Source organism: Oscarella lobularis, chromosome 20 (genome assembly GCF_947507565.1).
Source record: "Oscarella lobularis chromosome 20, ooOscLobu1.1, whole genome shotgun sequence".
Taxonomy (NCBI): Eukaryota; Metazoa; Porifera; class Homoscleromorpha; order Homosclerophorida; family Oscarellidae; genus Oscarella; species Oscarella lobularis.
In genome coordinates, this window is record NC_089194.1 from 957,576 (window position 1) to 980,047 (window position 22,472).

Below are 22,472 nucleotides of genomic sequence, written 5' to 3' on the forward strand. Positions count from 1 at the left end.
AAAAGGACTGCGTGTCCACGATATGCCAGTGAAGAATGTTCTAAAAAACCAAAAGATGGGTGCATGGCAACAGCCAATGGGTTCCTAGGAAAGCAATTTACCAATTTAGCATAGGACATGGAGTCAAGCACATTCCTAATAACTCGCAGCGGTTCGAAATGCCGAGAAGTATCTGTAGGAATCAAACCAAACACATAGAGACAGAAAAAGTAAAAAATCTCTTTACCGATTAATAATCCTCTGTGCTGAAAGCGAGGACTGTCTTGAATTAACCAACTTGCGTTGTGGATCTAACCTCTTGAATATAGACTTGATTTTCATTGGCACATTTGATTTAATTCGTATGCATTTTCAGTAAAATTGTAAGTGACGAGCTGGCTAAACGTTTCTAGGCCTCTCATAGCACCAAAAATTGTGGCTGCCTAAAATGTGCCACATGCTGCCGTACGCGTGTGGAGTAGAACAACGAAGTCAATTTACTACCTCTAAAGTAGCATTAGGTGGAGAGGCAGTGACATTCAACGCATACGATTCATCTGTTTCCAGTTGAAGATCTGTGACAGTTTGATGCTAAACTGCAACTGAAGCAGTAATTATTTAACTATTACCCTCGCTAGGCGAATGGACGACAACGTACACCGTGTCGAGCTATAGAAAAAAGCAGGTGTACTGTTCTGAGCTCCGATTAAACTAGTAGCTGATAGACGGACGTACCGGCGAGCTGCTTTTGCTCGTGTAACTGTGACTGAATATCAATAGCTGATACCTGTCAAAGGCTTGCTGAAGCAGCACGGATTGACAGGCTGTGACGAAGCTATTAATTAACAAAATGTAACAGCTGAAAGTTTGTCCTGCGCGATAAATAAACAAACCCGAATTTACTGCCAATAGATAGCGTTGTCGCTCCCATTGTGAAAGTATGCAGCTGGGGAGGAGTGGAGCCTGAGGAGAGCCAAACGTGGGTACCTATTATTGAACAGAGAAAAAGTGCAGATTACAGATGACATGACTGTCAAATGCACCTTGAGGTAAACATCACAGCCCTTTGTGGGAATTCTGACTGACAGGTCCGACTTGATCCAGCCGTTGCTGTTGAATCCTTTGCAAGTCGTCATATTATTGCACAATGATTTCAACGTGTCAATATCTTTAGTGTTGGCATTTTCGATATCCTACACAGAATACGAATTCACTAGCAAATTATTCTATATGCTTGTGAGATAAATAAGTACTTACACTGCCAGGAGCATCTACGCCCTGAAAGACGGTGTAAGAGTACGGGGTCCAGCAGTGCTTCCGGGGAGAAATAAGACGACGCAAAAGCACGTCATCAACCCCCAAGCCAAAGATGAACGGTCGTGATGTCTCATTCTGTTGTCGCTCACGTGCCTAAAGGAACGTATCACATGAGCCAGGTAACGGAGCGATACATACATGTATGAAGAGAGAGAGAGAGACATAAAATGTCTTGTTTTTATTTTTAATTAATTAAAAGGAAGTGAAAACTTTGTAAAGGGTCAGTTAATTATAGGCTTATTCGTGTCCAAGTCCACCCTAAGGCGTCCGTATTTGACACGTGCCAGTAGAAGCAGGATGACGGCAACGAGTGACGTTGCCGCCATCGTCGGATTCATCCATTTGGTTCCTTTCGAAATTCAAGCATAAGCATACGACAAAATATTTGTCAAAAAATTTGAACATTTCGGATTAATTAAATAGGTAAGTATGCAATCCAGAATGTTCAAAACAAATCGACAGTATTTTACCTATTCCAGGAATGAGTGATATGAGAAGATAAAAGAGACAGCCTATGTTGTTGAGAAGGGCGAGGGTCCCCGTCGTTGCTCCCTCAGCAATAGGATATGTCGTTTCAACGCTCAATTCATAAAACAGGGGCACCGAACCGGTAATCAGTGTACCGCCTAATATGGCTGAAACGTAGAGGCTTGCTAGAAAAGAAAGAATCAAAATCTGATTTCACTATGCATGAGAACTAGGGAAAGCAGCAAAGCCAAATCGCCTGATAACCAATCCCAATTTAATTTAGCGTACTACTGTACCGGTTGAGTGTGGAAGGATTTTGAAACAGAGAAGAGTGAACCACGTGAAGCATAGAGCTCCTCCTGTGAGCAATACACACAAGATTGGTTTCATTACGCCTAAAATGCGGTCAACAATCCTAGGAAAAGAATGAATACTTGTCAACGTGTGTTAACGTCTTTTGTACATTGAAACTGCAAATCCCAAGACTGAACCGGCTATGTTGGAATAAAACCCCATCCAGCCAGCTTCACGCTAAATAAATAACTAAAGCAATTTTTTGCTAAACGAAGAAGTGCAATACCTGAGAAATATCAAATTCTTTCAGATTAACGTCTAACACTCCCGACCAGCCGCAGGACGTTCCTAGCAAATTGCGTTCAATTAAAGATAGACATGCAGGGCGCAATGAATTAATTACCTAGAGAAATTCCTGCTCCAACAGCAATAAGCCAAAAATGCCACTCCCTAAAACACAGTATTCCAATTGAAAACTTATTCGTTGGGCTACAAAGCCGACAATTGGCTGTCTTTAATTAATTAATTCACCTTAGTAGTTTTCTAATACCGGAGAAGAATCCCACGCGCTCGAGTCCAGCTGTCTTGCTTGGGGGCACCGGTGGCTTCGAAGGAAAGTAGATGCAAATTAGAACCAAGGCAAGGGCGCAGCATCCAAATTCTAATTAACATAATAAACAAAATGCATTATATAACTTGACTCTACAAACCAATCAATTCCATTCTAAAAATATCGGTTTTGAGTCTAGCAATAGTGGCTGAAACGAAAAAGATGAGAAGACGTTAATTTGCGTATAAGACTTTGACCTGTTTTGTTTGCTGTAGCTGTCAAATTGTCATAGGGTACTAGAGCGGGTCCGACGGCGAATGGAATAGCAACGCCGTACACCTGAGCTAGAGCCGTCACCGCTGTAGCAACAGTTCGCTGTTCAGGTGGAAACCACGTGGCAGAAACGATTGTCGGCGCCGCCAACGCTACCGGACTGGCAAGCCCATTAAAAATCATTCCAACATGATTTAACCTAAAAGAACATAGTAGAGGCTTCTACAAGGGAAGACAAAAAGGGGGGGGGGGGGGGGGGGGGGGGCAAATACTTCATACAACCCCTTACATGCACACCAAAGTACCCCTTTTTCCTTATTCAATAAACTAGCAGGAGTATATATTGAGCCGACCACCGCAGTTGTACGGGGTGGCAAACGCAGTTTGCGAGCCCGTATAACGGCGGAGGGAGGCTGTCTCAAACGTGATCTTAGGACCGGAAGTGTATGTATGTATGTATGTCTGTCTGTTCGTCACGCTCCGTATTGTGACGTCACCTAAAAATCCGTTTTTTGGACAGCGCATGCGTGAAATAGGGTCCAAAACGGTGACCCGAAAAAGGCGATTTACGGCGCGAATAAAGCGTTTTTTCTTTCATAAACGGAAAAAATGCTTAGAAACCCCTGTTTCCAATTGATCTGTGCTATTTTCCGTGTTATAAATGCGCTGAGAAACCGAAAAGACTCTTTTGATTGTTACGCTCTGACGTCACAATCAATCGTAATCCAATCATGTACAGTATATGCGTGGGTATGTACGCGTGTACGGGTTACAGTAAATATGACCCGTACACATACCTACACATTCAATAAACTTCAAAGCCAGTATCAGAAAACGCCTAATTAGGATCCTGAACATGAGCCCTATCTATGTACCTAGAGTATGTGTGTAGGACTGGGCTGTAGGACTGTGATATACATGTATGTACAACAGTGTGAATACATGATAACATGAAATTTTATGACGTCATGTTATCTAAGGCGCTCGCGTACGGTAAGCGGTGGGAGGCTCTGCATGATGGCAACACGGTGAACACCGGGCCATCATTCTCTAGTTTAACAAGTACCCCTATGCATACATAAACTCACCAAGTGGCTGCAGTTGGTTGCATGCTAATGCAACGTATGCCAGAGCCAAGAGCGAGAAACAATGCGCTTAAAACAAAGGCGGGTCTGAGGCCTATAAATATTAAAATTCACAGGTGCCAAGAGAATAAAATATTTGTGGAATTTATTGTTACGATGCACCGTAACAGCCAGTTCACCTTTAGTGTCTAGTAGCCACGTAAAAAAGGGTATAGTAAGCACGTATGCAATAGGACTCCAATTGACCATGAGCTCTATAGTCTGATCGGTCCATCCGAAGACCAATTTGGCTGGAGACTGTATAGGACTCCAAGTGACGAAGATCCATCCGTTTAGCAAAGGTACGGTCGCAGCGAGCAGAAGCACGTAGAAGCGACGCTTGTAGACGCGCGTGCCCGACGCAGCGGACTCGCTGCCGAGCAGGAGTTCCTTATCAGAATCGGGGCCCCCTTCGGTCTGCATAAAATTTAAATAATGCCTTGATATCAAACCAAGATACAAACCAAATGAAGTGAGTAAAAACAATAAAAGCATCGTAACAAAGTGCACATTTAATTAATTACCTAAAAACGTTTATTCCTGTATGATGCCTTTTTCTGCTGTTGGCGATAAGTCGACTGAAAGACGCCTATATCGAGCCTTGAATAGTATCATAAGTGGTATGCAAAGAAAGCACGAGCCGGCTATGACAGGGTTCATCCAGTAACGAACGTCTTTGGCTATAAGAAAAATAATGACGAGTCATAAAAATTAGGATATATTAAATTAATTAAATTTGGCAAAAACGGTTATTAGTTTTTGCCGAATTTTTTTCGTTCGTTCGTTCGTACCGAGAACTTTTATCAGAGGCAGAAAGAGAAAGATCATACACGAGACGTTGTTCATAAGAGTTAGTAATCCAGTTGTAGTGCCCTCGGCGATAGGATACGTAGCTTCGACAGCTAACTCATAAAACAACGGTATGCTGCCGTTGAGTAGAAGTCCGCCGAGAGTAGCGGCAAAGTAAAGGCTAACTAAAAAATGAAAAACATAGACAATTAATTAATTAAGACGAGATAAATGTATTTTTCTTCTTCTTTTACTTGTTGATTTGGGTAAGACGTCTAGACAGAGAAGTGTGAACCAAGTGAAGCTTAGCGTGGCTCCGACTAGTATGATTAGTAGAATCGATTTTGTTCTTCTCCCTATGACGTCAGCTAACCTAAGGAAACGCCTATAGAGTTGTACGTATGTATTGGGCTTATTTGAATACCATGATATGACGAGTCCTGCTACGGCTCCGGCAATATTCGAATAAAACCCAATCCATCCGGCTTCGGTCTGTGAATGAAAGAGAGCACGTGCTGCTGGTAGGTGTGGTGCACGTAGAGAAAAAGTACTCAAACCTCCTGTACAGAAAAATGCTTGAGATTGACGTCGAGCACAGAAAACCAGCCAGCAAAAACACCTAAAAATGACGCATAGGTTTAATTAATTAATTAATTAATAAAAACGACGCGTTTGTGTGTTTACCAGTAGAAATTCCGTATGATAAGCAGACGAGCCAAAATTGCTTATGACTGGAAAGACATTAATCAGTTCTTAACTAAAGGAAAACAGCGCGTTCAATATACCCAAGAACTTGCTTGAGCCCTTTAAAATAGCTTGTTCTTTGAATACCTGCTGTTATGCTGGGTGGCTTGGGTGGCTTACTGGGTAAGTAGATGAGGATCAATAGAAAAGCTAATCCAGCAGCGGCGCATTCTGAGAGTGAAAGAGAAAGAGAGAAAGAGAGAGCTATAGGAATCTTTTTATTGAGCAAACTTGTCCACCTGTCAGCTGGTATATAAATATGCCATGCCTCCAGTGTTGAGCTAGAATGCAATAGAGTAACAGGTAACAGAAGACCGTAGAAAAAAAGGCTAAGCCTTACTCTGACAGTCAGTAAAGTTTTGCAACGTTAAGTTGCAATCCTTCCACCTGAAGAGAAATAGACCCATACGTAGAGAAGATGATAGACCATGCAGTTATAGTTATTTACCGCAATAAGCTCGAGTTCGTTTGGTTACGATCGGGCACGAGAAGCGGTCCGATGACGAACGAAAGCGATACGCCGTAATAGCCGGCAAGTGACGTCAGAGCCGTCGCCGTCGTTCTTTGCTTCGGTGGAAACCAATAAGCGGACACGAGCGGCGGTGCGGACATAGCCACGGGACCGGCGAGCCCGTTAAGAAAGAGTCCAAAGTGATTGAGCCTAGTATATAAAAGAAAAGTAGACTGCATTAATTAGTAGTTATAATTGATTAATAGTTAGCTGCAGGTAACAAACGTTGAAACTGAAAGGAATTATTTACACTAATATTTTAACAACAATTTCTAAGTTTTTTTAAAATAATTAATGACTATTAGCTGATGTCTTTCAATTAATTTATACAGTAATTCATTCCAGCTCCGAAATTATTTCTTAGTTTCTACATTGATTTCGTTGCCAGGACAAAATCAAAATTCGTTTATTTGTTTAATTATTTATTTCTGACCAGGTCGCTGGAATGGGATCCATGCTGCAGCAACGCAGTCCCGCTCCGGCTGCAGTAAGAAAGGCAGTCAAAAGAAGAGCATGACGTAAGTCTAAGAAAAAAATGCATCTTTCATAAAAGAAGCCTCTATATATCCATGTATACTTTTCCCCATGAGCCACGTCCAGAAGACTATTGATATCACGTAGGAAATCGGACCCCAGTTGGCCATTAGAGCGATTACGGAGTCGCTCCAGCCGAATACGGCCTCTGCCGGGCCTTGGATGGGACCCCAGCCGTTCCATATCCAACTCTGCGTGAAGGCGAGGAGGAAGACGGCGAAGACGACGTAGAAACGGCGATAGTAGACTTTCGTCTCTTCGGTTGGTATCTCCACGTCTTCGTCGTCGTCTTTGCCGTCGATGAGAGGATCCTTCTGCTTGGCAATGTCGTTCATTCCGAAAGTGAGTACAGTAAGGGGCCCCGGATAGGAAATTCCTAATTGTGATGCATGCGGAGCATCATGGTACTGTACTATCTAAATTTTGTAAGCATTCGCTGTATTTGATCGTGATCGCAATGCGTTCAATAATGCCTTGATATCAAACCAAGAAGCAAACCAATAAAAAAATTGAAGCATCGTAACAAAGTGCACGTTTAATTAATTGCCTAAAAACGTTTATTCCTACAGTATGGATTCCTGTATGGCGCCTTTTTCTGCTGTTGGCGATAAGTCGACTGAAAGACGCCTATATCGAGCCTTGAATAGTATCATAAGCGGTATGCAAAGAAAGCACGAGCCGGCTATGACAGGGTTCATCCAGTAACGAACGTTTTTGGCTATAAGAAAAATAATAACGAGTCATAAAACTAAGGATATATTTAATTTATAATTAAATAAATTTGGCCAAAACGGTTATTAGTTTTTGCCAAATTATTTCGTTCGTTCGTACCGAGAACTTTTATCATAGGCAGAAAGAGAAAGATCATACACGAGACGTTGTTCATAAGAATTAGTATTCCAGTCGTAGTGCCTTCAGCGATAGGATACGTAGCTTCGACAGCTAACTCATAAAACAACGGTATGCTGCCGTTGAGTAAGAGTCCGCCGAGAGTAGCGGCAATGTAAAGGCTAACTAAAAAAATTGGACATAGATAATTAAGACAATAATTCTTCTTCTTCTTTTACTTGTTGATTTGGGTAAGACGTCTAGACAGAGAAGTGTGAACCAAGTGAAGCTTAGCGTGGCTCCGATTAGTGTGATTAGTAGAATCGATTTCGTTCTTCTCCCTATGACGTCAGCTAACCTAGTGAAAACACTATAGAGGAATTGTACGTATGTATTGGGCTTATTTGAATACCGTGATATGACGAGTCCTGCTACGGCTCCAGCAATATTCGAATAAAACCCAATCCATCCTGCTTCGGCCTGTGATTGAAAAAGCACATGCTGCTGGTAGATGTGGTACTGTTAGAGAGAAAGTACTCGAACCTGCTGTACAGAAAAATGCTTGAGATTGACGTCGAGCACAGAAAACCAGCCAGCAAAAACGCCTAGAAATGACGCATACGATTAATTAATTAACTAATGAACACGACACGTTTGTACGTTTACCGATAGAAATTCCGTATGATAAGCAGACGAGCCAAAATTGCTTATGACTGGAAAGACATTAATCAGTTCTTAATTAAAAGTAAACAGCGCGTTCAATATACCCAAGAACTTTCTTGAGCCCTTTAAAATAGCTTGTTCTTTGAATGCCTGCTGTTATGCTGGGTGGTTTGGGTGGCTTACTGGGTAAGTAGATGAGGATCAATAGAAAAGCTAATCCAGCAGCGGCGAATTCTGAAAGTGAAAGAGAAAGAGAGAAAGAGAGAGCTATAGGAGTCTTTTTATTGGGTAAACTTGTCCACCTGTCAGCTGGTATATAAATATGCCGTGTCTCCAGCGTTGAGCTGTAGAATGCAATAGAGTGACAGGTAACGGAAGACCGTAGAATAAAATGCTAAACCTTACTCTGACAGTCAGTAAAGTTTTGCAACGTTAAGTTGCAATCCTTCCACCTGAGAAATAGACTCATATGTAAAGAAGATATGTAGGGTGGAATAATAAACCATGCAGTTATGTACCGCAATAAGCTCGAGTTCGTTTCGTTACGATCGGGCACGAGAACCGGTCCGATGACGAACGAAAACGATACGCCGTAATAGGCGGCAAGTGACGTCAGAGCCGTCGCCGTCGTTCTTTGCTTCGGTGGAAACCAATAAGCGGACACGAGCGGCGGTGCGGACAAAGCCACGGGACCGGCGAGCCCGTTAAGAAAGAGTCCAATGTGATTGAGCCTAGCATAAAAGAAAAGCAGACTGCATTTAGTTATAAACGTTGAAACTGAAAGGACGTGTAGCATTTATGTAAAAGAGTGCTGCACTACTTTGCTGCAAGAGTGTCAGCTGATATTTTAACACCGATTTTGTTGTCCGGTGCAAAATCGAAGTTTGTTTTAATTAAAAAATTAATGACTATTAGCTGAAGTCTTTCAATTAATGTATACAGTAATTCAGTCCAGCTCAAAAATTATTTCTCAGTTTTTACATTGATTTCGTTGCCAGGGCAAAATCAAAATTGGTTTATTTAATTAATTAATTATTTATTTCTGACCAGGTCGCTGGAATTGGATCCATGCTGCAGCAACGCAGTCCCGCTCCGGCAGCAGTGAGAAAGGCGGTCAAAAGAAGGGCATGGCGTAAGTCTAAGAAAAATGTATCTCTCATATATAAGAAGCCTCTATACTGCATATCTATGTATACTTTTCCCCATGAGCCACGTCCAAAAGACTATTGATATCACGTAGGCAATCGGACCCCAGTTGGCCATTAGAGCGATTATGGAGTCGCTCCAGCCGAATACGGTCTCGGCCGGGCCTTGGATGGGACCCCAGCCGTTCCATATCCAGCTCTGCGTGAAGGCGATAAGAGAGACGACGAAGACGACGTAGAAACGGCGATAGTAGACTTTCGTCTCTTCGGTTGGTATCTCCACGTCTTCGTCGTCGTCTTTGTCATCGATGAGAGGATCCTTCTGCTTGGCAATGCCCTTCATTCCGAAAGTGAGTACAGCAGGGGGCCCCCGGATAGAGAATTCCTAATTGTGTAATGCATGCGGAGTAAATGTATGTTACTGTACTATCTAAATATTTGTAAGGATTCGCTGTTTTTGAATCGTGCGTTATCTAGCAAAGGGGTGTGGTCCCCTAGAAAAACGTACAGGTCTAGCGTACGCTCTGCTAACCTTTTTGTTTGTTGTTTACGGTGCCAATAGCTATGTCAATAGTGCACTTGAGTCTAATTCTCCTGACCTCGTTTGCACCTCTGCTAGCTCAAGGTAAACCCCATTGAAAATAATAACGATAAGATGAGAAACGTTCCCTGTGCGGACAGATCCTAAAGACTTGATCATCGTTCTCGGTGATCCAGCGCAATTCGACTGTCCTCTCGCCTTTCCAGGATCGAACACGACTTGGAATCGCGACGACGTCGACGTCGGTGCTCCTGGGAGCGGAGACTCGTTTCGAATTTTAGCAAATGGATCGCTGTTTGCGAGTCGAACGCGACTCGGAGATGCTGGGGGGTATCAGTGCGTCACGTCGACGGCGAATGTGACGACGAAAAGTCGCAGGGCACTTCTGCAGTTCGCTTGTACGTCAGACGTGATAGGCTCCGCCCCGGAAATAGAAAATGCCAAGTCTCTTTTCTTAGATTTGACGAAGTCTTTTTTGGGCGAACCGGAAAGCAAGACAATCGATCTCGGATCTACGGCACAGTTTTACTGCCTAAACTCGGGAAGTTTGCCTTTGGCGGATATAAATTGGCTTAGAGATGGTCAACCTATTTCATCATCTTTACTCGTTGTGACGGTACCTGCGACTTTGTCTCGAACCACGAGCACGCTAGTAATAGCAAATGCTACTAAAGATGACGAAGGCGAGTATGGGTGCGTTGCAGTGAACAGCATGACAGGCGAATCGGTTTTCAGCAAAACCGGCACGCTGACAGTTTACGCCCCTGACGAGGCTCCTCAGTTTGTTGAATCTCTGACCAATCAAATCGTCGTCGAAGGATCGTCTATTCTAATTCCTTGTAGAGTTCAAGGCAATCCTCATCCGATGATATCGTGGCAAATAGCAGGAAATGATGCTAATGAATCTCTATCGTCAACGACGATATTTCCTAATGGATCAATTTTTGTAAACGACGTTACGTTGATGAAGTCTCAACTGAATGTCAGCTATCGGTGCGTGGCATCAAATCGAGCTGGAACGGCAACTAGTCCGTATATCACTGTGAAGGCTGCATGTAAGTGGGTTGATGGTAGGGTGCTAGCCTCGTCCTCAGATCTTTGGGCAAGGGCATTTGGGCCCACCTCGACAAAAGGTCTGAGGACGACGCTGATAGTAATAGAGCGCCAGATACATTTATCGCTTGAATACAGTAGTTATTTACAAAGTTTGCCCGTTAGTATATCTAAGCTCATGTTCCAAGCTATGCGTGCTTATATGGTATATTTTTTAAAGATTGGACGTCAACGTTTCTTGCTGTGCCTGGGGCTCAGACGGCCATTGTTGGTAATCAAGTTGTTCTGCGTTGTCGACCGCCAGATAGTCGTCCCAAAGCCGTTGTCACGTGGTACAAAATGAAAGGGCAAAATCTTGCCAAGCTGACAGCAGACGTCATCTTTCAGCAGGACAGTGATCTTGTCATAAGAACGATTCAGAAAAGCGACGAAGGAGATTATTTATGTTCAGCCGAGAACATGCTCCTTCAGAGATCAGCTCTAAGCTCCTCAGCTCGTCTGACGGTTTTGGGTAAATAAACACGTGACAGGTTTAAATTCTTTAATTTTATTGATTTCTGTAGTTCCTCCAGAAATCGTTTCATTTTCGAATGCGGTGCACAGCATAGTTGTTGGTGAATCGATAAAGCTTGAGTGCAACGTCGCTCGAGGTGATCCAGCTCCAGTGCTGAACTGGCAGAGAAACGGTCAAAATGTGACCTCTAATTCGAGTTTGGAGATAAAGAATGCTGATACTGGCAAGGAAGGAAATTACACGTGCCTCGCTGTAAATAAGGCAGGAAAAGATATTGCTAGTGTCTACATTGAAATCTTAGGTGAGAAAGCAATAAATAATTCTCGTATTGGATTTTAGCACGTAATCTTTTTTAGTTCCTCCCACTTTTACGTTCCTTAGCAGTAACCTGACCGTTGTTGAGGGCTCGAGGGTTAACCTTACGTGCCAAGCAGCAGGAAAGCCGGAGCCAACAATAACATGGATCAATTCGTTAGGAAATGTTTTCATCAGAGCTCACTTCATACTGGACACCGTTCTGCGAAATGAAAGTGGAGATTACACTTGCGTAGCAGCAAACGCAGCGCAAAGAATCGAAACAAAAATCCAAATGACGGTTTTGTGTAAGCATAATCCGATATTGTGCAGACGTAGTTAATTAATTAAAATTTCGTCACTGCAGATCCTTCTAAAATAACGTCGTTTCCAATGAATGTGACTGTTGTCAGTGGCAACGAAGCTCGATTTTATTGTGAAGCTGACGGACAACCTCGTCCCAACATCTTCTGGTTTTCATCGTCGTTTGGCAATTTTATTTCTATAGGCCCTGAACTAGTTCTGTTCAACGTGACCCTAGATATGATGGACGGCTACGAATGTCGTGCAGTAAATCATGTGGGTAATGCGAGTGCCATTGGCTACTTGACCGTGCAAAGTAAGTACACGAAAAGTTGACTTCCAATCTGTTTCGTTTTTTTTAGGTCCTGCCCTGATACTGCTTCCTCCTTTTGATGTGAAAATACCAGTGGGAAATCCTCTCTATCTGCCCTGTAACTTTTCAGGTGTTCCTACGCCACGTGTGAAGTGGCTCAAAGACGGATCTCCTTTATCTGCTGGTAGCCATGTTTCTATTGCTTCGAGCGGCAAATTGACTCTTTTGCGACCAAACATTTCCGACAGCGGAGTCTACACATGCACAATTGAAAACGTAGTCGCAATCGACAGCGCTTCAGCAGTAATAACAATTCAAGGTAATAAGTCAATAGCTGTTTTATAGATAGAAAGCTTAGCACATAGCAGTTAGCGAGTCTGGGAGTAGTCTTAGGCGCTGACTTGTCTTATTATAGGATTTCCAACCCCTCCTCTGAACTTGCAAGCCCTACCCCTTTCTTCGTCTGCTGTTCGCATTACGTGGCAGCCTCCTTCGTTTGACGGTAACTCTAATTTAACGTTGTACTCAATTCGATACAAACGTCGGGAAGCTATCAGTTGGAACGCCATTTCACAAAGGAGTACGCTACCAACGCACTACACAGTTGTCAGTCTTAGTGCGTACACCGAGTACGAATTTTCCGTTGCGGCACTGAACGAGATAGGACAAGGGCCCTTCAGCAACGTTGCCTTGATCACAACAAATCAATCAGGTAGATCAATTAATTATTTAGACGGTCTTGTTTGTATATTTTGACGTTTTTTAGCTTCTGCTACTCCAAGACTGAGTTCTGTAGCCACTCTAAATTCGACGGCTGTTTACGTAGCCTGGCTCGCTCCTAATCCTCTAAATGGCGTACTCCAAGGCTATGAACTTAGATACAGATTAAATGATTCACCCGCCTTCTTCTACAAAGACTTTGATCGAGATCGTCAGAACGGGATAGTAGGCGACCTAACACCCTTCACGTTGTACTCATTTCAACTGCGAGCTTTGACGGGTAACCAGAGCCTATTCTTTAGCAACTGGTCTTTACCTCTACTGTCACAAACTGCCGAAGGAGGTGCGTGATAATGACTTTAATAAATCATTTGTAACTATCTGTGTATTTAGTGCCCCTCGCTTCTCCCTCTAATGTATCTATGATTGCTGTAAATTCTTCTTCTCTAAGCTTGTTGTTTACGGTAACCTATAGATGTACAGTCCTTCCTTTAATTAATTGAACTGTTCTATGACGCAGGGACCTTCTTCCAAGCTTTTGCAAGGATCTCTTAGGGGGTTTACGATTGCCTATTGGCCGACATCAAACGAGAACGATTCTCTTCAGCTTGATATCCGAGGGCCAACGTCAAGCGCGGTTCTAACGCAACTTCGCCCTTGGACATCTTATACTGCTCAAATTCGCGTTTTCAACTCAGTTGCTGCTGGACCATTTAGTAAATCGGTAGAAAGCAGAACGCATCAAGGAGGTTAGTTTGTATATAAGAAGTAGTCTTTTATAAATCGACTTTAATTGAATTATAGTGCCTTCATTGGCTCCAGCAAACCTGAGCTCGAACACCACCGGTCCAGATACAATATTCGTCTTTTGGCTGCCTGTTTCCGGTAGTTCGATAAATGGAATTCTACAAGGATACAATGTTTACGTTCGGCGGCTCGGGGCGATGCAGAGTGAGAACGTTACAGTCGTAAGAAACGGCACGACCGTTTTGCTATATCATTTGGAAATCTTTACGACGTATGAGATAAGCGTAGCTGCATTTACGGAAGCTGGAGACGGTCCGTCAGCGTCTGTCATTAAAAAAACAGGCGAGGGAGGTAAGAAAGTGTTTTGCAGGGCGCCACAGACGCACGCGCCGTGGTTCAGTGGTCAACACCTGTCTGTAGCGATCACCTACGGTTCCTAAAAAATGCTGTTGTTGTAAACTAGTGGTTGCAAAACTGCACGGTCAAATAAACTCTGTACCAGAAACGCAGTTGCTATGGGAAACCTCTGAATACCCGTGGACACTGTGTCTACAATTCAGAAATTTTACTTCAAGAGGAAAAGTGCCTAAAATAAAGCGACGCGAAGTTGGATTGTGGTGTTTATTCCCTAAACTTTAGACAGAGTATTCACTAAAAGAGGTTTAACTGTACACATTCAGCTACGCGGTTTTGGGTCTTATAAGCTGTCTACATGACGTGGGTGAACCAGATTCCAAATCTAAATTGGTTTCCTTTTACAGCTCCTAGTGCTCCACCGTCTCTTCAAATCGTTTCCCTGACTTCCTCCCAAGTTGTTCTAACCTGGCTAGAGCCTGTAGACAAGAACGGCGTTCTCCTTGGATATGAAGTCTACTATCGTTCTACCGGAAGTCAGTCTGATAGCACTCTCACCACTAATGACACGAGAATTCTCGTCGATGATCTCGACTCCGGTACGAACTACACTGCAAGCGTCGCTGCACGTACAGCGTACGGAACGGGTCTCAAATCGTATACGATAACGTTTCGAACAAGTGAGGATGGGTGGATTGCGATGGAAGTATTTAAATTTATTTAAATTTTTTCCTATTTAGACGAAACGAACGTAACAGTTCGGCCTACAGCCACGAGTATGATGAAAACACCAACGTCTGCTCCGTCTCTGCCAGGAACGACTCGGTCTACTACTAGTAGTCATGGTGCTATTACTAGTGCTTCTGCATTCAAGTATTCCATTTCAAGTGCAACTCCAACTGCTTCTGAGGACGACAGCGCCTTTGTTCGAAACGTGATTATTGCTTGCAGCTGCGTCGGTGTCGTGATTGTCATTGTCGCATTTGTCGCCTGTTGCTGTTGCTGCGAGAAATGTCGATCTACTGAAAGTGGACGATATAAAGGTACCCAAAAATTGCAGAAGGAGTACAGGGTGACTTTTTAATTTTTTTATTAATTTAGTTCGCCACGTCGACGACGACACTACAGTTTCGGAAGATGTTTCACCAGCTTGGAATTTGGGAATAGGAGACAATATTGTGTAGGTTCAGTATACAATTTTTCCTCAGAACGTAGCTAATGATTCTTCTTGCTGTCTTTTTTTGTAAGGCTCAAGAAAGCCGATATCAACCGTTCAACCGAAATGATGACGTTCCAAGATTCTTACATGACCAGCACATTCACCGGTGATACACCGAGAAAAAAAACAAGTCAGTCTCTTTCCAAAATTGGGAATGTCTAAGCGTTTTCTTTTTTGTCTTTTTCAGACAGTACCGAAAAGTTGGAAGTAGGTTACGATCTCAGTCCTATCGCTCGTTTCGAATCGGATGCCGGGTCTGCTAAACCGAAGGGTCGTCCTCCTTCGATGCCCGGACCGTCTCCTTATTCTTCAAACGAGCATCTGTATACAAGGTACACACAGCGTCATGTTACTCGCTTCATATTTATAATAAGCCAATGTTTAGTTCTGAACACGTGTAAGACAGTCACTTTAGTTTGGTAAGCCCCTGGAATTTTTTGTTTGTGTGTGCACACCACGCACGTAATGCTATTTACGGGGGCTTGAGGAGCTTTGGTGTTACTGTGTTAGGGATTCGATCATGAGCCACATCGTTAGTGAAAAGCCTTATATGCGATTTGCTCTTCGTAAGCGCAGCCTGGGCTACTTTCAGGCGCGTTACACAGGCACGCAGTACTATGCTGTGTACCACGTCTGTACTGGCTCTAATAAGTATGGTCAGGGGCGAGTTCAATACACATATTACAGCACGACGGGCGGGATCGTGGCTTTAGGTAGGCTACTTTATTTGTACCGATCAGAGACGGATAATCGAACGCAGATAGTATGGCAAACTGATGTATAGGCCGCTCATAGGCCACTCCAATGAGTAGCTCTGTTTGGCTCGGGCTCACGTGATGTTCTATAACATTCCAACGCGAGAAAATGGCCAGCCAGGCAAGTGATTGCGTCGACTCGCCGCTGTCACAACCGCTTTCTGTCGACGATCAATTCGAAACGATTCGAAACGCCGTGAATCGTGCCGAAATGCGCGAAGGCGACACGTGGTGAGTCGGAAAAACTCCGCGGGAAAACCTCGAACGGCAACGTCGGTCGTAGGTATCTCATCGATTCGCGTTGGTTCAAGCAGTGGAAGCGCTACGTCGGCTGGGATCAGTCGTCGAAAGGAAACGAATCGGCGTTTCCTGGTCCCATCGACAATTCGAATATTTTGACTGGTAAGAAGTCTTTTATCAGGGCCTGCATGCATTCCTTGGTCTCGGAAGTAGATAGATTGCGAAATTTGGAGACTCCTTTCTTATTTGGTTATCTAGAGACCGAATTAGCTAAGTTCTATCTATCTGCGATACTGTAGACGACTTGCGTCTACGATGCAACAGAGTATTTGAATCGACATTTATATAAGGAGACATACAGTAGTATCAAATTGGTTAGGAGATTTGTTTCTATTATCTTTTTCAATTTCTAGAATCTGGCTCGCTGAAACAGCATTTGACAGAGACGTTTGACTTTGTTTGTTTAAATTCCGAGGCACTCGCTGATGCACGTCAACGTTTCTTGTAAATTGAAACCTGGGGGGAGGGCGTATAGAAACGTGATTGAGAGGCAGTCTCTGAGTCTTTCGTTTCCTCAACCGTTTATGGCGTGAGTTTCTATACTGGATGCACATGAACTGACTAGATCCAAATGCGCGTCAGTGACCATCCTCTCATTAGAGCTCGATTACCAAATTGAATTGCTAGAAGAACGACTGCCGAACTTTTGCTTGCTCTGTGCATCTTTGCTAGTAGCAGTCAAACGACGACGTCTAAAGAAGAGAACTGCACGCATATATATATTGAGCAGACTCACGAAAAGCGAAATTTAATTGGCCTCGTTCTTGCTCGGAGAACTCGAAGGTGCGGCTATAGCAGCGAGGTTTTCCAAGCTTTCTCCAAGTCACCTCGGCATTTTGTGTGAAGAAATCAGATGCTCAGTTCAGGCTAAAAATAAGAGATAATGGCTTTTGAAATCACGGGTCTCGATTTCAGTACACCTGACAATTTCTTTAGGCGAATGCACGTTCAAATTGCGTGCATTTTATTATTTATTATATTTCTTACAAAAAATCTGCATTATTTAAAATTTTTCGTTATTGAATGTAGCAATTTATTTTTGGCAATGAAATCACGCTTCTCGTGCCTAAGTTCAAGATGGCGGCAAATGCCTCGTGAACCGAACGCCTTTCCACGATTTCGTCTTACTACGCTTTCGTGCAGATTATTGCCTGGTAAGGATCAATACAGTATGTACAGCCAGCCATAACGTCCCGTACAAGGAAAATGGAAGGGGACGACAACAACCAAGCAACGAATAGCGGCGACTCGCCCGACGACCCGTCGTCGTCGTCGAAATCGTTTAATATCGACGATCAATTCGAAACGATTCGAAACGCCGTGAATCGTGCCGAAATGCGCGAAGGCGACACGTGGTAAGTCGGAAAAACTCCGCAGGAAAGTCTCGAACGGCAACGTCGGTCGCAGGTATATCGTCGATTCGCGTTGGTTCAAGCAGTGGAAGCGCTACGTCGGCTGGGATACGTGGGATCAGTCGTCGAAAGGAAACGAATCGGCGATGCCGGGTCCCATCGACAATTCGAACCTTTTGACAGGTAAGGGAGTCGTTTATGAGGGCCAGCATGCATCCCTTGGTCTCTAGAGAGCTTAGGGAATTCGGGGACTCCTTCCTTTATCTAAGTTCGCATTTCTTTACTTTGATATAGTGTCCATTCAACACATAAGACTTGTCTCTATTATCTTTTTCAATTTCTAGAATCTGGCTCGCTGAAACAGCATTTGACAGAGACCTTTGACTTTGTTCTTCTTTCCGAGATCGCCTGGAAGCATCTCGTTTCGTGGTTCGGCGTCGTCGACGGGCAGAGTCCCATTGAGAGAACGGTCATCCAGCAGGGTCTCTACGTCAAGAGTCTCAAAGTCGAAGTCTATTTGACCGAAGTTAAACTGAACGTCTACGGAAGAGACAAGAAGGACGAAGTGAAGGCGACGTTTAGTCGAGCCGAGAAACTCCGTGAGAGGAAAACGGCGAGAGTTAGCCAATACTTTTTCATATTCTACATTTGTAGGAAATGTGATCGAGTACGCGAGAAAAGCGCTGGACGTCGACGCGGACAAGGAAGTGAGAGTGTGGAGCCACTACATGAGCAGTTTCTCGGAAAGATTGGACAAGTACGAGGACACGCTTCAGGATCACGGCATCTATTCAGGCCAAGTAAGAGAACTTGGAAGAAGATAGAATAGTAGTAGTAGTACTCGACGCACGAAACGTCTCAGGCCCTTGTTTTCGAACTGAAAAACGACGACGGCACTTGGCCTAAACAAACGGAGTAAAAAAGAAAGAAACGAGATCTCTTGCACGCGCAAATTCGTTGTATTCATAGGCTCAGCTCGTCGTCGTACAGCTCGTCCAACTACGGCAACTATGGCAGTAGCAGCAGCTATCAGGACAAGGTCGAGGTCCAGGGTTTGACTGGGCTATCCAATCTCGGCAACACGTGCTTCATGAACTCGGTGCTTCAGTGCCTGAGCAACGTTCCCATATTGACGGAATATTTCCTAAGTAACGAATTCCTTGTTGACGGTCGCAAAGTGCGTTTTTTAATTAATGAATATTTCGTCTCGTATCTTAGCAAACGAGTACAAGGGAGAAATCAATCGGGACAATCCGCTCGGGATGAGGGGTCACCTCGCCGAATCCTATGGAGAATTGATGCACGAGATGTGGTCCGAGCGGGCTGTCGTTGCTCCAAGACGCTTCAAGGTGAGAAGAGAAGAGGCGACGCGTTGACTTTGTTGGCTATTATGCACGTGGAGACCCCTATTACTTTTCTAAGCACTTCACCGCTTTAGTGGATAGATAGTAGGCCCTTCAATGTGTCCGCTATAAAGAGAGAGGCAAGATGCCTAAAAAACTTTTCCGAAGTCTATTAGAAAGTCGATTGTGTTCTTTATGGCTCTTTGTATAGTCGGAAGTTGGTAAATTTGCTCCCAGATTTCTCGGCTCTAAACAGGTAGGGTCGCAGTTACTTCTGTTCTATATCTCTGCCATATTACTTTACTTCAGCCAGACTCGCAAGAGCTACTCGTCTTTCTTCTCAACGGTCTCCACGAGGATTTGAATCGCGTAATCGGCGACGGTCGTCCGGACGAAGAAGTCGCCGCCGAAGCGTGGAAAAATCACCTGAGGCAAAATCGCTCAGTCATTGTCGATTGCATACAAGGGCAGTACAAATCGACGCTCGTCTGTCCGGACTGCGGCAAAGTGAGATCACGCGGTGCATTTAGGATCAATTGAATTTCTATTTAAATTTGTCGAGAAAAGGCTTCCGTTATTTTCGATCCGTTTATGTATTTGACGTTGCCACTTCCTGTTAAGAAAACGAAGCGCATACCTCTTACGCCCGTGCGACAGGATCCGATGATACCGCCAAAAAAGGTTCATAGGAAATATGATGGCCAACAGTTTGCAAAAGTGTGCCTTTAGAATCGTGTGAGTGTGGAGGGCAGGAGGAGCAAAGAGGCAGCCAACGTAGTCGCTATGTTTTGTAGAAAACCAATGCGCACGTTCTCTATTTAGCATACGCTCGAGGATGAGAGTTGGTCGGCGAAGCCTGCGGCGACTGCAGTTCCCACCCTTCACGATTGGATCAAATGTTTTACGGAACAGAAGAGTTTGAGCGAAGAAGGTCCTTGGTAAATGAAAGCGATCGAAATAGCTCCATACCAACGCATTTTCTTTCTATAGGTATTGCTCTAAGTGTAAGAAGAACAAGCAGGCGGACAAAACAACAACACTGTGGAAACTTCCTGAAGTCCTCGTAGTTCACTTGCAGCGCTTCTCATACAGTCGCGACAGCCGAAACAAGCTCGACACCTACGTAGATTTTCCAATAGAGTTAGTACTAAGTGGCGAGATTTAGAAGAGGGGGGCCTCCTTTATCGACTACGATAGAAACTTGGATATGACTGAGTTTGTGAAAGGGCCCACAGAAGGCAGGCCAATGCTCTATGACCTCTGCGCTGTATCGGTAGGAAGCACATGAAAAAGCTTGAGTACTAGTGTAGTTCCTTTGTAGAACCATTATGGTGGCTTAGGAGGCGGTCACTGTAAGCTAGAATTCCGCTTGTTCTTTCTGTGAACTACGCGTGCATTGCTAGACACAGCCTATTGCAAGAATAAAACGACAGGTGATTGGTATCATTTCGACGACAGCAACGTTACCAAGGTGCACGACGTAGAAGCAACTGTGCGGGTAAAATAGTCAAATTTTTATGGGCATTGCTCGTGAGTCGCTTCTGCTTTATAGTCGAAAGCCGCGTACCTTTTGATATATTTGCAAAAGAACTTGAAAGAGGAGAGAGAAGCAGCGGACGATTTGAGTTCTTCTCAACAAGTTAGTGAGCTGAACGTGTACTCAGTCGGTTTTTGACGTTGTGTCTCACTTTGGAGCAGATAGTTGATGACCTGCTTCGCCGCTTGGATGAAGTAAAGGTGGAGGTGAGTGAAAACATCGATGTGTGAAAAGAAAGGCTGGCATGGTTTTGCCTTAGAATGAAGGTCAAATGGCAAAGCTGCAAGGCGATAATCAACAGCTTCGTGAAAGAGCCACTCAAGCAGAAACCGATCTAGGTATGGTATTAACTCTATTTTGTGGTACATTTGCATAGTGTCTTGTTAGAGAAAACAGCTAATTTGCTGGCAGAAAGTAAAAAGCAATGCGATGATTTGGAAGCGGAAAAGGCCAGAGTGTCCTCTCAGTTGTCCGAAGAGATTACTGGAATACGGGCACAGCTGACCGAGAGTGCAAGACGATGCACTGATTTGGAGGCAGAAAAGACCAGAGTGTCTTCTCAGTTGTCCGAAGAAAATACTAGAATACGGGCTCAGCTGATAGAGAGTGCAAGACGATGCACTGATTTGGAGGCAGAGAAAGCCAGAGTGTCTTCTCAGCTATCTGAAGAGAATACTAGAATCCTGGCTCAGCGGGCAGAGGCTGAAGAACGATGCTCTCGGCTAGAGCAAGAGCGAGACGAGACGAGACTAGTTGCTGAGGAAGCGCAAAGAAATGTGAGCATATATGAAGACGTCCTTAAAGTTCCTGCAACCGAGGTTGAAATGAGTGACGTCAAACTTGGCGGAGGAGCATACGGAGGTAAGAATGTTAGGCAAGGCCAAGTAAGTTCTATTTCTTTCTTTTTCTTTCTTTTATTTTGCAGAGGTTCGCGTGGGCTATTGGCGCGGTTGCCGAGTGGCCGTGAAAACGTTCTACGACTTCCTTCGCGTCGACAAGTATCTCAATCGTCTAGAGCAGGAAATCTCGATCTGTCGCCATGCTCATCACCCAAACGTCGTCTCCCTTCTCGGCGCCATTACTGAGGATGGCATTCCACTTAGCATTTTATCAGAATTACTCGAGGGGTCGCTTAGCGACGTCATCGAAGCTGCCGACGGAAAGCTTACCCTCAGGGAGCAAATCGACGTCGCCGTGGGCTGTTCTGCTGGAGTCGGCTATCTGCACGGGCTCAACGTTCTTCATGGCGACATCCGATCGTCGAACGTCGTCGTCACGTCTCTGATGGAGGCGAAAATCTGCGATTTGGGGGCAGCTCGTTTTGCTGAGCACTCCAGCCTTTCCGCTGGGCCAATGAGCCCCAATTACATTGCTCCAGAACGATTGGAGGTCAATCAACGCAACACAAAGATGGCGGACGTCTACAGTCTCGGCGTGACGTTCATCGAATTGATGACTGGAAGGGAACCGGCTCCGATGAAGAGAATGACTCAGGCAACGAGTATTCGTCACGCTCTTATGAGGAAGCTCAGTCTGGGGATGGTGAAGCAAGTTCCTCGCGAGAGGCTTTTGATAGGAGAATGCCTGGCTCAACTAACTGCCGTACAGAAATCTGACGAAGAATATCAACGTTGCCCAGCCAAGAGAATGGTAAAGGGTAAGGTCTATGGGGGAGGAAAAGTTCACCTAGTGAAGGAGCCGTGGATCGGTTGAATTTGTGTTTTTTTTTGCATGATTTGTTTGACTAGATCAGCGTGTGCTACACCTGGTTACGCATAGCATGAGCCATCCATAACTTCTGACAACGCTTTCGGAAATCCATCAGTTGCCTCGTACCCTCCTTTCGAAAAGACGTGGTGTTTTTTTAGTAAGCCTTTGTAGGCCCCCTGCAGCGCAAGTCAGAATCCT

General features: G+C 44.3%; 6 protein-coding genes across 8 annotated transcripts; 3 read left to right on the forward strand and 3 right to left on the reverse strand.

Moving 5' to 3' along the window:
• Positions 1-229: 229 nt before the first annotated feature.
• Positions 230-4,428, reverse strand: LOC136199270 (solute carrier family 49 member 4 homolog). Its single transcript, XM_065989443.1, has 18 exons — positions 4,146-4,428; positions 3,970-4,060; positions 2,866-3,080; positions 2,769-2,816; positions 2,590-2,719; positions 2,462-2,508; positions 2,345-2,406; positions 2,228-2,295; positions 2,061-2,179; positions 1,767-1,949; positions 1,435-1,645; positions 1,237-1,389; positions 1,023-1,172; positions 873-966; positions 715-814; positions 609-648; positions 484-554; positions 230-422 (listed from the first exon to the last, which is right to left on the reverse strand). Exons 1-11 carry the CDS (start codon positions 4,426-4,428, stop codon positions 1,518-1,520), a joined length of 1,374 nt encoding a protein of 457 aa, XP_065845515.1. The 3' UTR covers positions 230-422; positions 484-554; positions 609-648; positions 715-814; positions 873-966; positions 1,023-1,172; positions 1,237-1,389; positions 1,435-1,517.
• Positions 4,226-15,821, forward strand: LOC136199133 (contactin-5-like). Of its 3 annotated transcripts, XM_065989269.1 has the most exons (24): positions 4,226-4,307; positions 6,486-6,620; positions 6,671-6,925; positions 9,125-9,206; positions 9,315-9,569; positions 9,782-9,844; positions 9,901-10,158; positions 10,219-10,815; positions 11,034-11,324; positions 11,377-11,628; positions 11,684-11,929; positions 11,989-12,240; positions 12,287-12,556; positions 12,653-12,949; positions 13,004-13,300; positions 13,351-13,421; positions 13,478-13,706; positions 13,762-14,055; positions 14,466-14,738; positions 14,799-15,101; positions 15,160-15,238; positions 15,307-15,407; positions 15,465-15,609; positions 15,663-15,821. In XM_065989269.1, exons 6-24 carry the CDS (start codon positions 9,784-9,786, stop codon positions 15,676-15,678), a joined length of 4,332 nt encoding a protein of 1,443 aa, XP_065845341.1. In that variant the 5' UTR covers positions 4,226-4,307; positions 6,486-6,620; positions 6,671-6,925; positions 9,125-9,206; positions 9,315-9,569; positions 9,782-9,783; the 3' UTR covers positions 15,679-15,821. The 3 variants fall into 3 exon arrangements, with proteins under 3 accessions (XP_065845341.1, XP_065845342.1, XP_065845343.1); XM_065989270.1 differs by lacking the exons at positions 9,125-9,206; positions 9,315-9,569; XM_065989271.1 differs by lacking the exons at positions 4,226-4,307; positions 6,486-6,620; positions 6,671-6,925; ... (2 more) ...; positions 9,782-9,844; positions 9,901-10,158 and having other exon boundaries at positions 10,397-10,412; positions 10,465-10,815.
• LOC136199139 (solute carrier family 49 member 4 homolog) lies at positions 4,430-7,033 on the reverse strand. Its single transcript, XM_065989281.1, has 12 exons — positions 6,627-7,033; positions 6,483-6,573; positions 5,987-6,199; positions 5,879-5,925; positions 5,778-5,819; positions 5,580-5,709; positions 5,479-5,525; positions 5,352-5,413; positions 5,219-5,286; positions 5,049-5,167; positions 4,797-4,979; positions 4,430-4,685 (listed from the first exon to the last, which is right to left on the reverse strand). Exons 1-12 carry the CDS (start codon positions 6,916-6,918, stop codon positions 4,540-4,542), a joined length of 1,440 nt encoding a protein of 479 aa, XP_065845353.1. The 5' UTR covers positions 6,919-7,033; the 3' UTR covers positions 4,430-4,539.
• Positions 7,044-9,566, reverse strand: LOC136199138 (solute carrier family 49 member 4 homolog). The gene is made up of 12 exons (XM_065989280.1): positions 9,271-9,566; positions 9,122-9,212; positions 8,593-8,805; positions 8,480-8,526; positions 8,377-8,418; positions 8,179-8,308; positions 8,078-8,124; positions 7,955-8,016; positions 7,824-7,891; positions 7,651-7,769; positions 7,415-7,597; positions 7,044-7,301 (listed from the first exon to the last, which is right to left on the reverse strand). The coding sequence occupies exons 1-12, from the start codon at positions 9,560-9,562 to the stop codon at positions 7,147-7,149; spliced, it is 1,449 nt and encodes a 482-aa protein (XP_065845352.1). The 5' UTR covers positions 9,563-9,566; the 3' UTR covers positions 7,044-7,146.
• Positions 15,822-16,098: 277 nt separating the features above from the next.
• Positions 16,099-17,324, forward strand: LOC136199141 (ubiquitin carboxyl-terminal hydrolase 15-like). Its single transcript, XM_065989283.1, has 3 exons — positions 16,099-16,263; positions 16,316-16,434; positions 16,686-17,324. Exons 1-3 carry the CDS (start codon positions 16,142-16,144, stop codon positions 16,778-16,780), a joined length of 336 nt encoding a protein of 111 aa, XP_065845355.1. The 5' UTR covers positions 16,099-16,141; the 3' UTR covers positions 16,781-17,324.
• A 204-nt stretch (positions 17,325-17,528) lies between these two features.
• LOC136199134 (ubiquitin carboxyl-terminal hydrolase 15-like) lies at positions 17,529-22,372 on the forward strand. The gene is made up of 21 exons (XM_065989272.1): positions 17,529-17,687; positions 17,740-17,867; positions 18,029-18,283; positions 18,339-18,484; positions 18,547-18,599; positions 18,654-18,832; positions 18,903-19,033; positions 19,239-19,283; positions 19,337-19,534; positions 19,595-19,708; positions 19,757-19,801; positions 19,850-19,965; positions 20,018-20,167; positions 20,225-20,300; positions 20,349-20,379; positions 20,431-20,525; positions 20,580-20,666; positions 20,726-20,770; positions 20,824-20,902; positions 20,952-21,425; positions 21,490-22,372. Exons 1-21 carry the CDS (start codon positions 17,539-17,541, stop codon positions 22,275-22,277), a joined length of 3,384 nt encoding a protein of 1,127 aa, XP_065845344.1. The 5' UTR covers positions 17,529-17,538; the 3' UTR covers positions 22,278-22,372.
• Positions 22,373-22,472: the final 100 nt, after the last annotated feature.

Excerpts from the sequence above, each read along its gene's own strand:
- LOC136199270 (XM_065989443.1), bottom strand. The coding sequence starts at position 4,428 with ATGCAGACCGAAGGGGGCCCCGATTCTGATAAGGAACTCCTGCTCGGC. Across the intron at positions 2,720-2,768 it reads TTTTAGAATGGAATTGATTG|AATTTGGATGCTGCGCCCTT; the intron begins GTTTGTAGAGTC and ends TATGTTAATTAG. Across the intron at positions 2,180-2,227 it reads TTGGGATTTGCAGTTTCAAT|GATTGTTGACCGCATTTTAG; the intron begins GTACAAAAGACG and ends TTCTTTTCCTAG.
- LOC136199139 (XM_065989281.1), bottom strand. The coding sequence starts at position 6,918 with ATGAACGACATTGCCAAGCAGAAGGATCCTCTCATCGACGGCAAAGAC. Across the intron at positions 5,926-5,986 it reads ACGAACTCGAGCTTATTGCG|GTGGAAGGATTGCAACTTAA; the intron begins GTAAATAACTAT and ends ATTTCTCTTCAG. Across the intron at positions 4,686-4,796 it reads GCCTCTGATAAAAGTTCTCG|CCAAAGACGTTCGTTACTGG; the intron begins GTACGAACGAAC and ends TTTTTCTTATAG.
- LOC136199138 (XM_065989280.1), bottom strand. The coding sequence starts at position 9,562 with ATGAAGGGCATTGCCAAGCAGAAGGATCCTCTCATCGATGACAAAGAC. Across the intron at positions 7,770-7,823 it reads GCAGGACTCGTCATATCACG|GTTAGCTGACGTCATAGGGA; the intron begins GTATTCAAATAA and ends TGTTTTCACTAG. Across the intron at positions 7,598-7,650 it reads CGTCTTACCCAAATCAACAA|TTAGCCTTTACATTGCCGCT; the intron begins GTAAAAGAAGAA and ends CAATTTTTTTAG.
- LOC136199133 (XM_065989269.1), top strand. The coding sequence starts at position 9,784 with ATGTCAATAGTGCACTTGAGTCTAATTCTCCTGACCTCGTTTGCACCT. Across the intron at positions 12,557-12,652 it reads AGCAGTAATAACAATTCAAG|GATTTCCAACCCCTCCTCTG; the intron begins GTAATAAGTCAA and ends GTCTTATTATAG. Across the intron at positions 14,056-14,465 it reads TAAAAAAACAGGCGAGGGAG|CTCCTAGTGCTCCACCGTCT; the intron begins GTAAGAAAGTGT and ends TTCCTTTTACAG.
- LOC136199141 (XM_065989283.1), top strand. The coding sequence starts at position 16,142 with ATGGCCAGCCAGGCAAGTGATTGCGTCGACTCGCCGCTGTCACAACCG. Across the intron at positions 16,264-16,315 it reads ATGCGCGAAGGCGACACGTG|GTATCTCATCGATTCGCGTT; the intron begins GTGAGTCGGAAA and ends CGTCGGTCGTAG. Across the intron at positions 16,435-16,685 it reads CAATTCGAATATTTTGACTG|AATCTGGCTCGCTGAAACAG; the intron begins GTAAGAAGTCTT and ends TTCAATTTCTAG.
- LOC136199134 (XM_065989272.1), top strand. The coding sequence starts at position 17,539 with ATGGAAGGGGACGACAACAACCAAGCAACGAATAGCGGCGACTCGCCC. Across the intron at positions 18,600-18,653 it reads ACTTGGCCTAAACAAACGGA|GCTCAGCTCGTCGTCGTACA; the intron begins GTAAAAAAGAAA and ends TTGTATTCATAG. Across the intron at positions 20,903-20,951 it reads TCAAGCAGAAACCGATCTAG|AGAAAACAGCTAATTTGCTG; the intron begins GTATGGTATTAA and ends GTGTCTTGTTAG.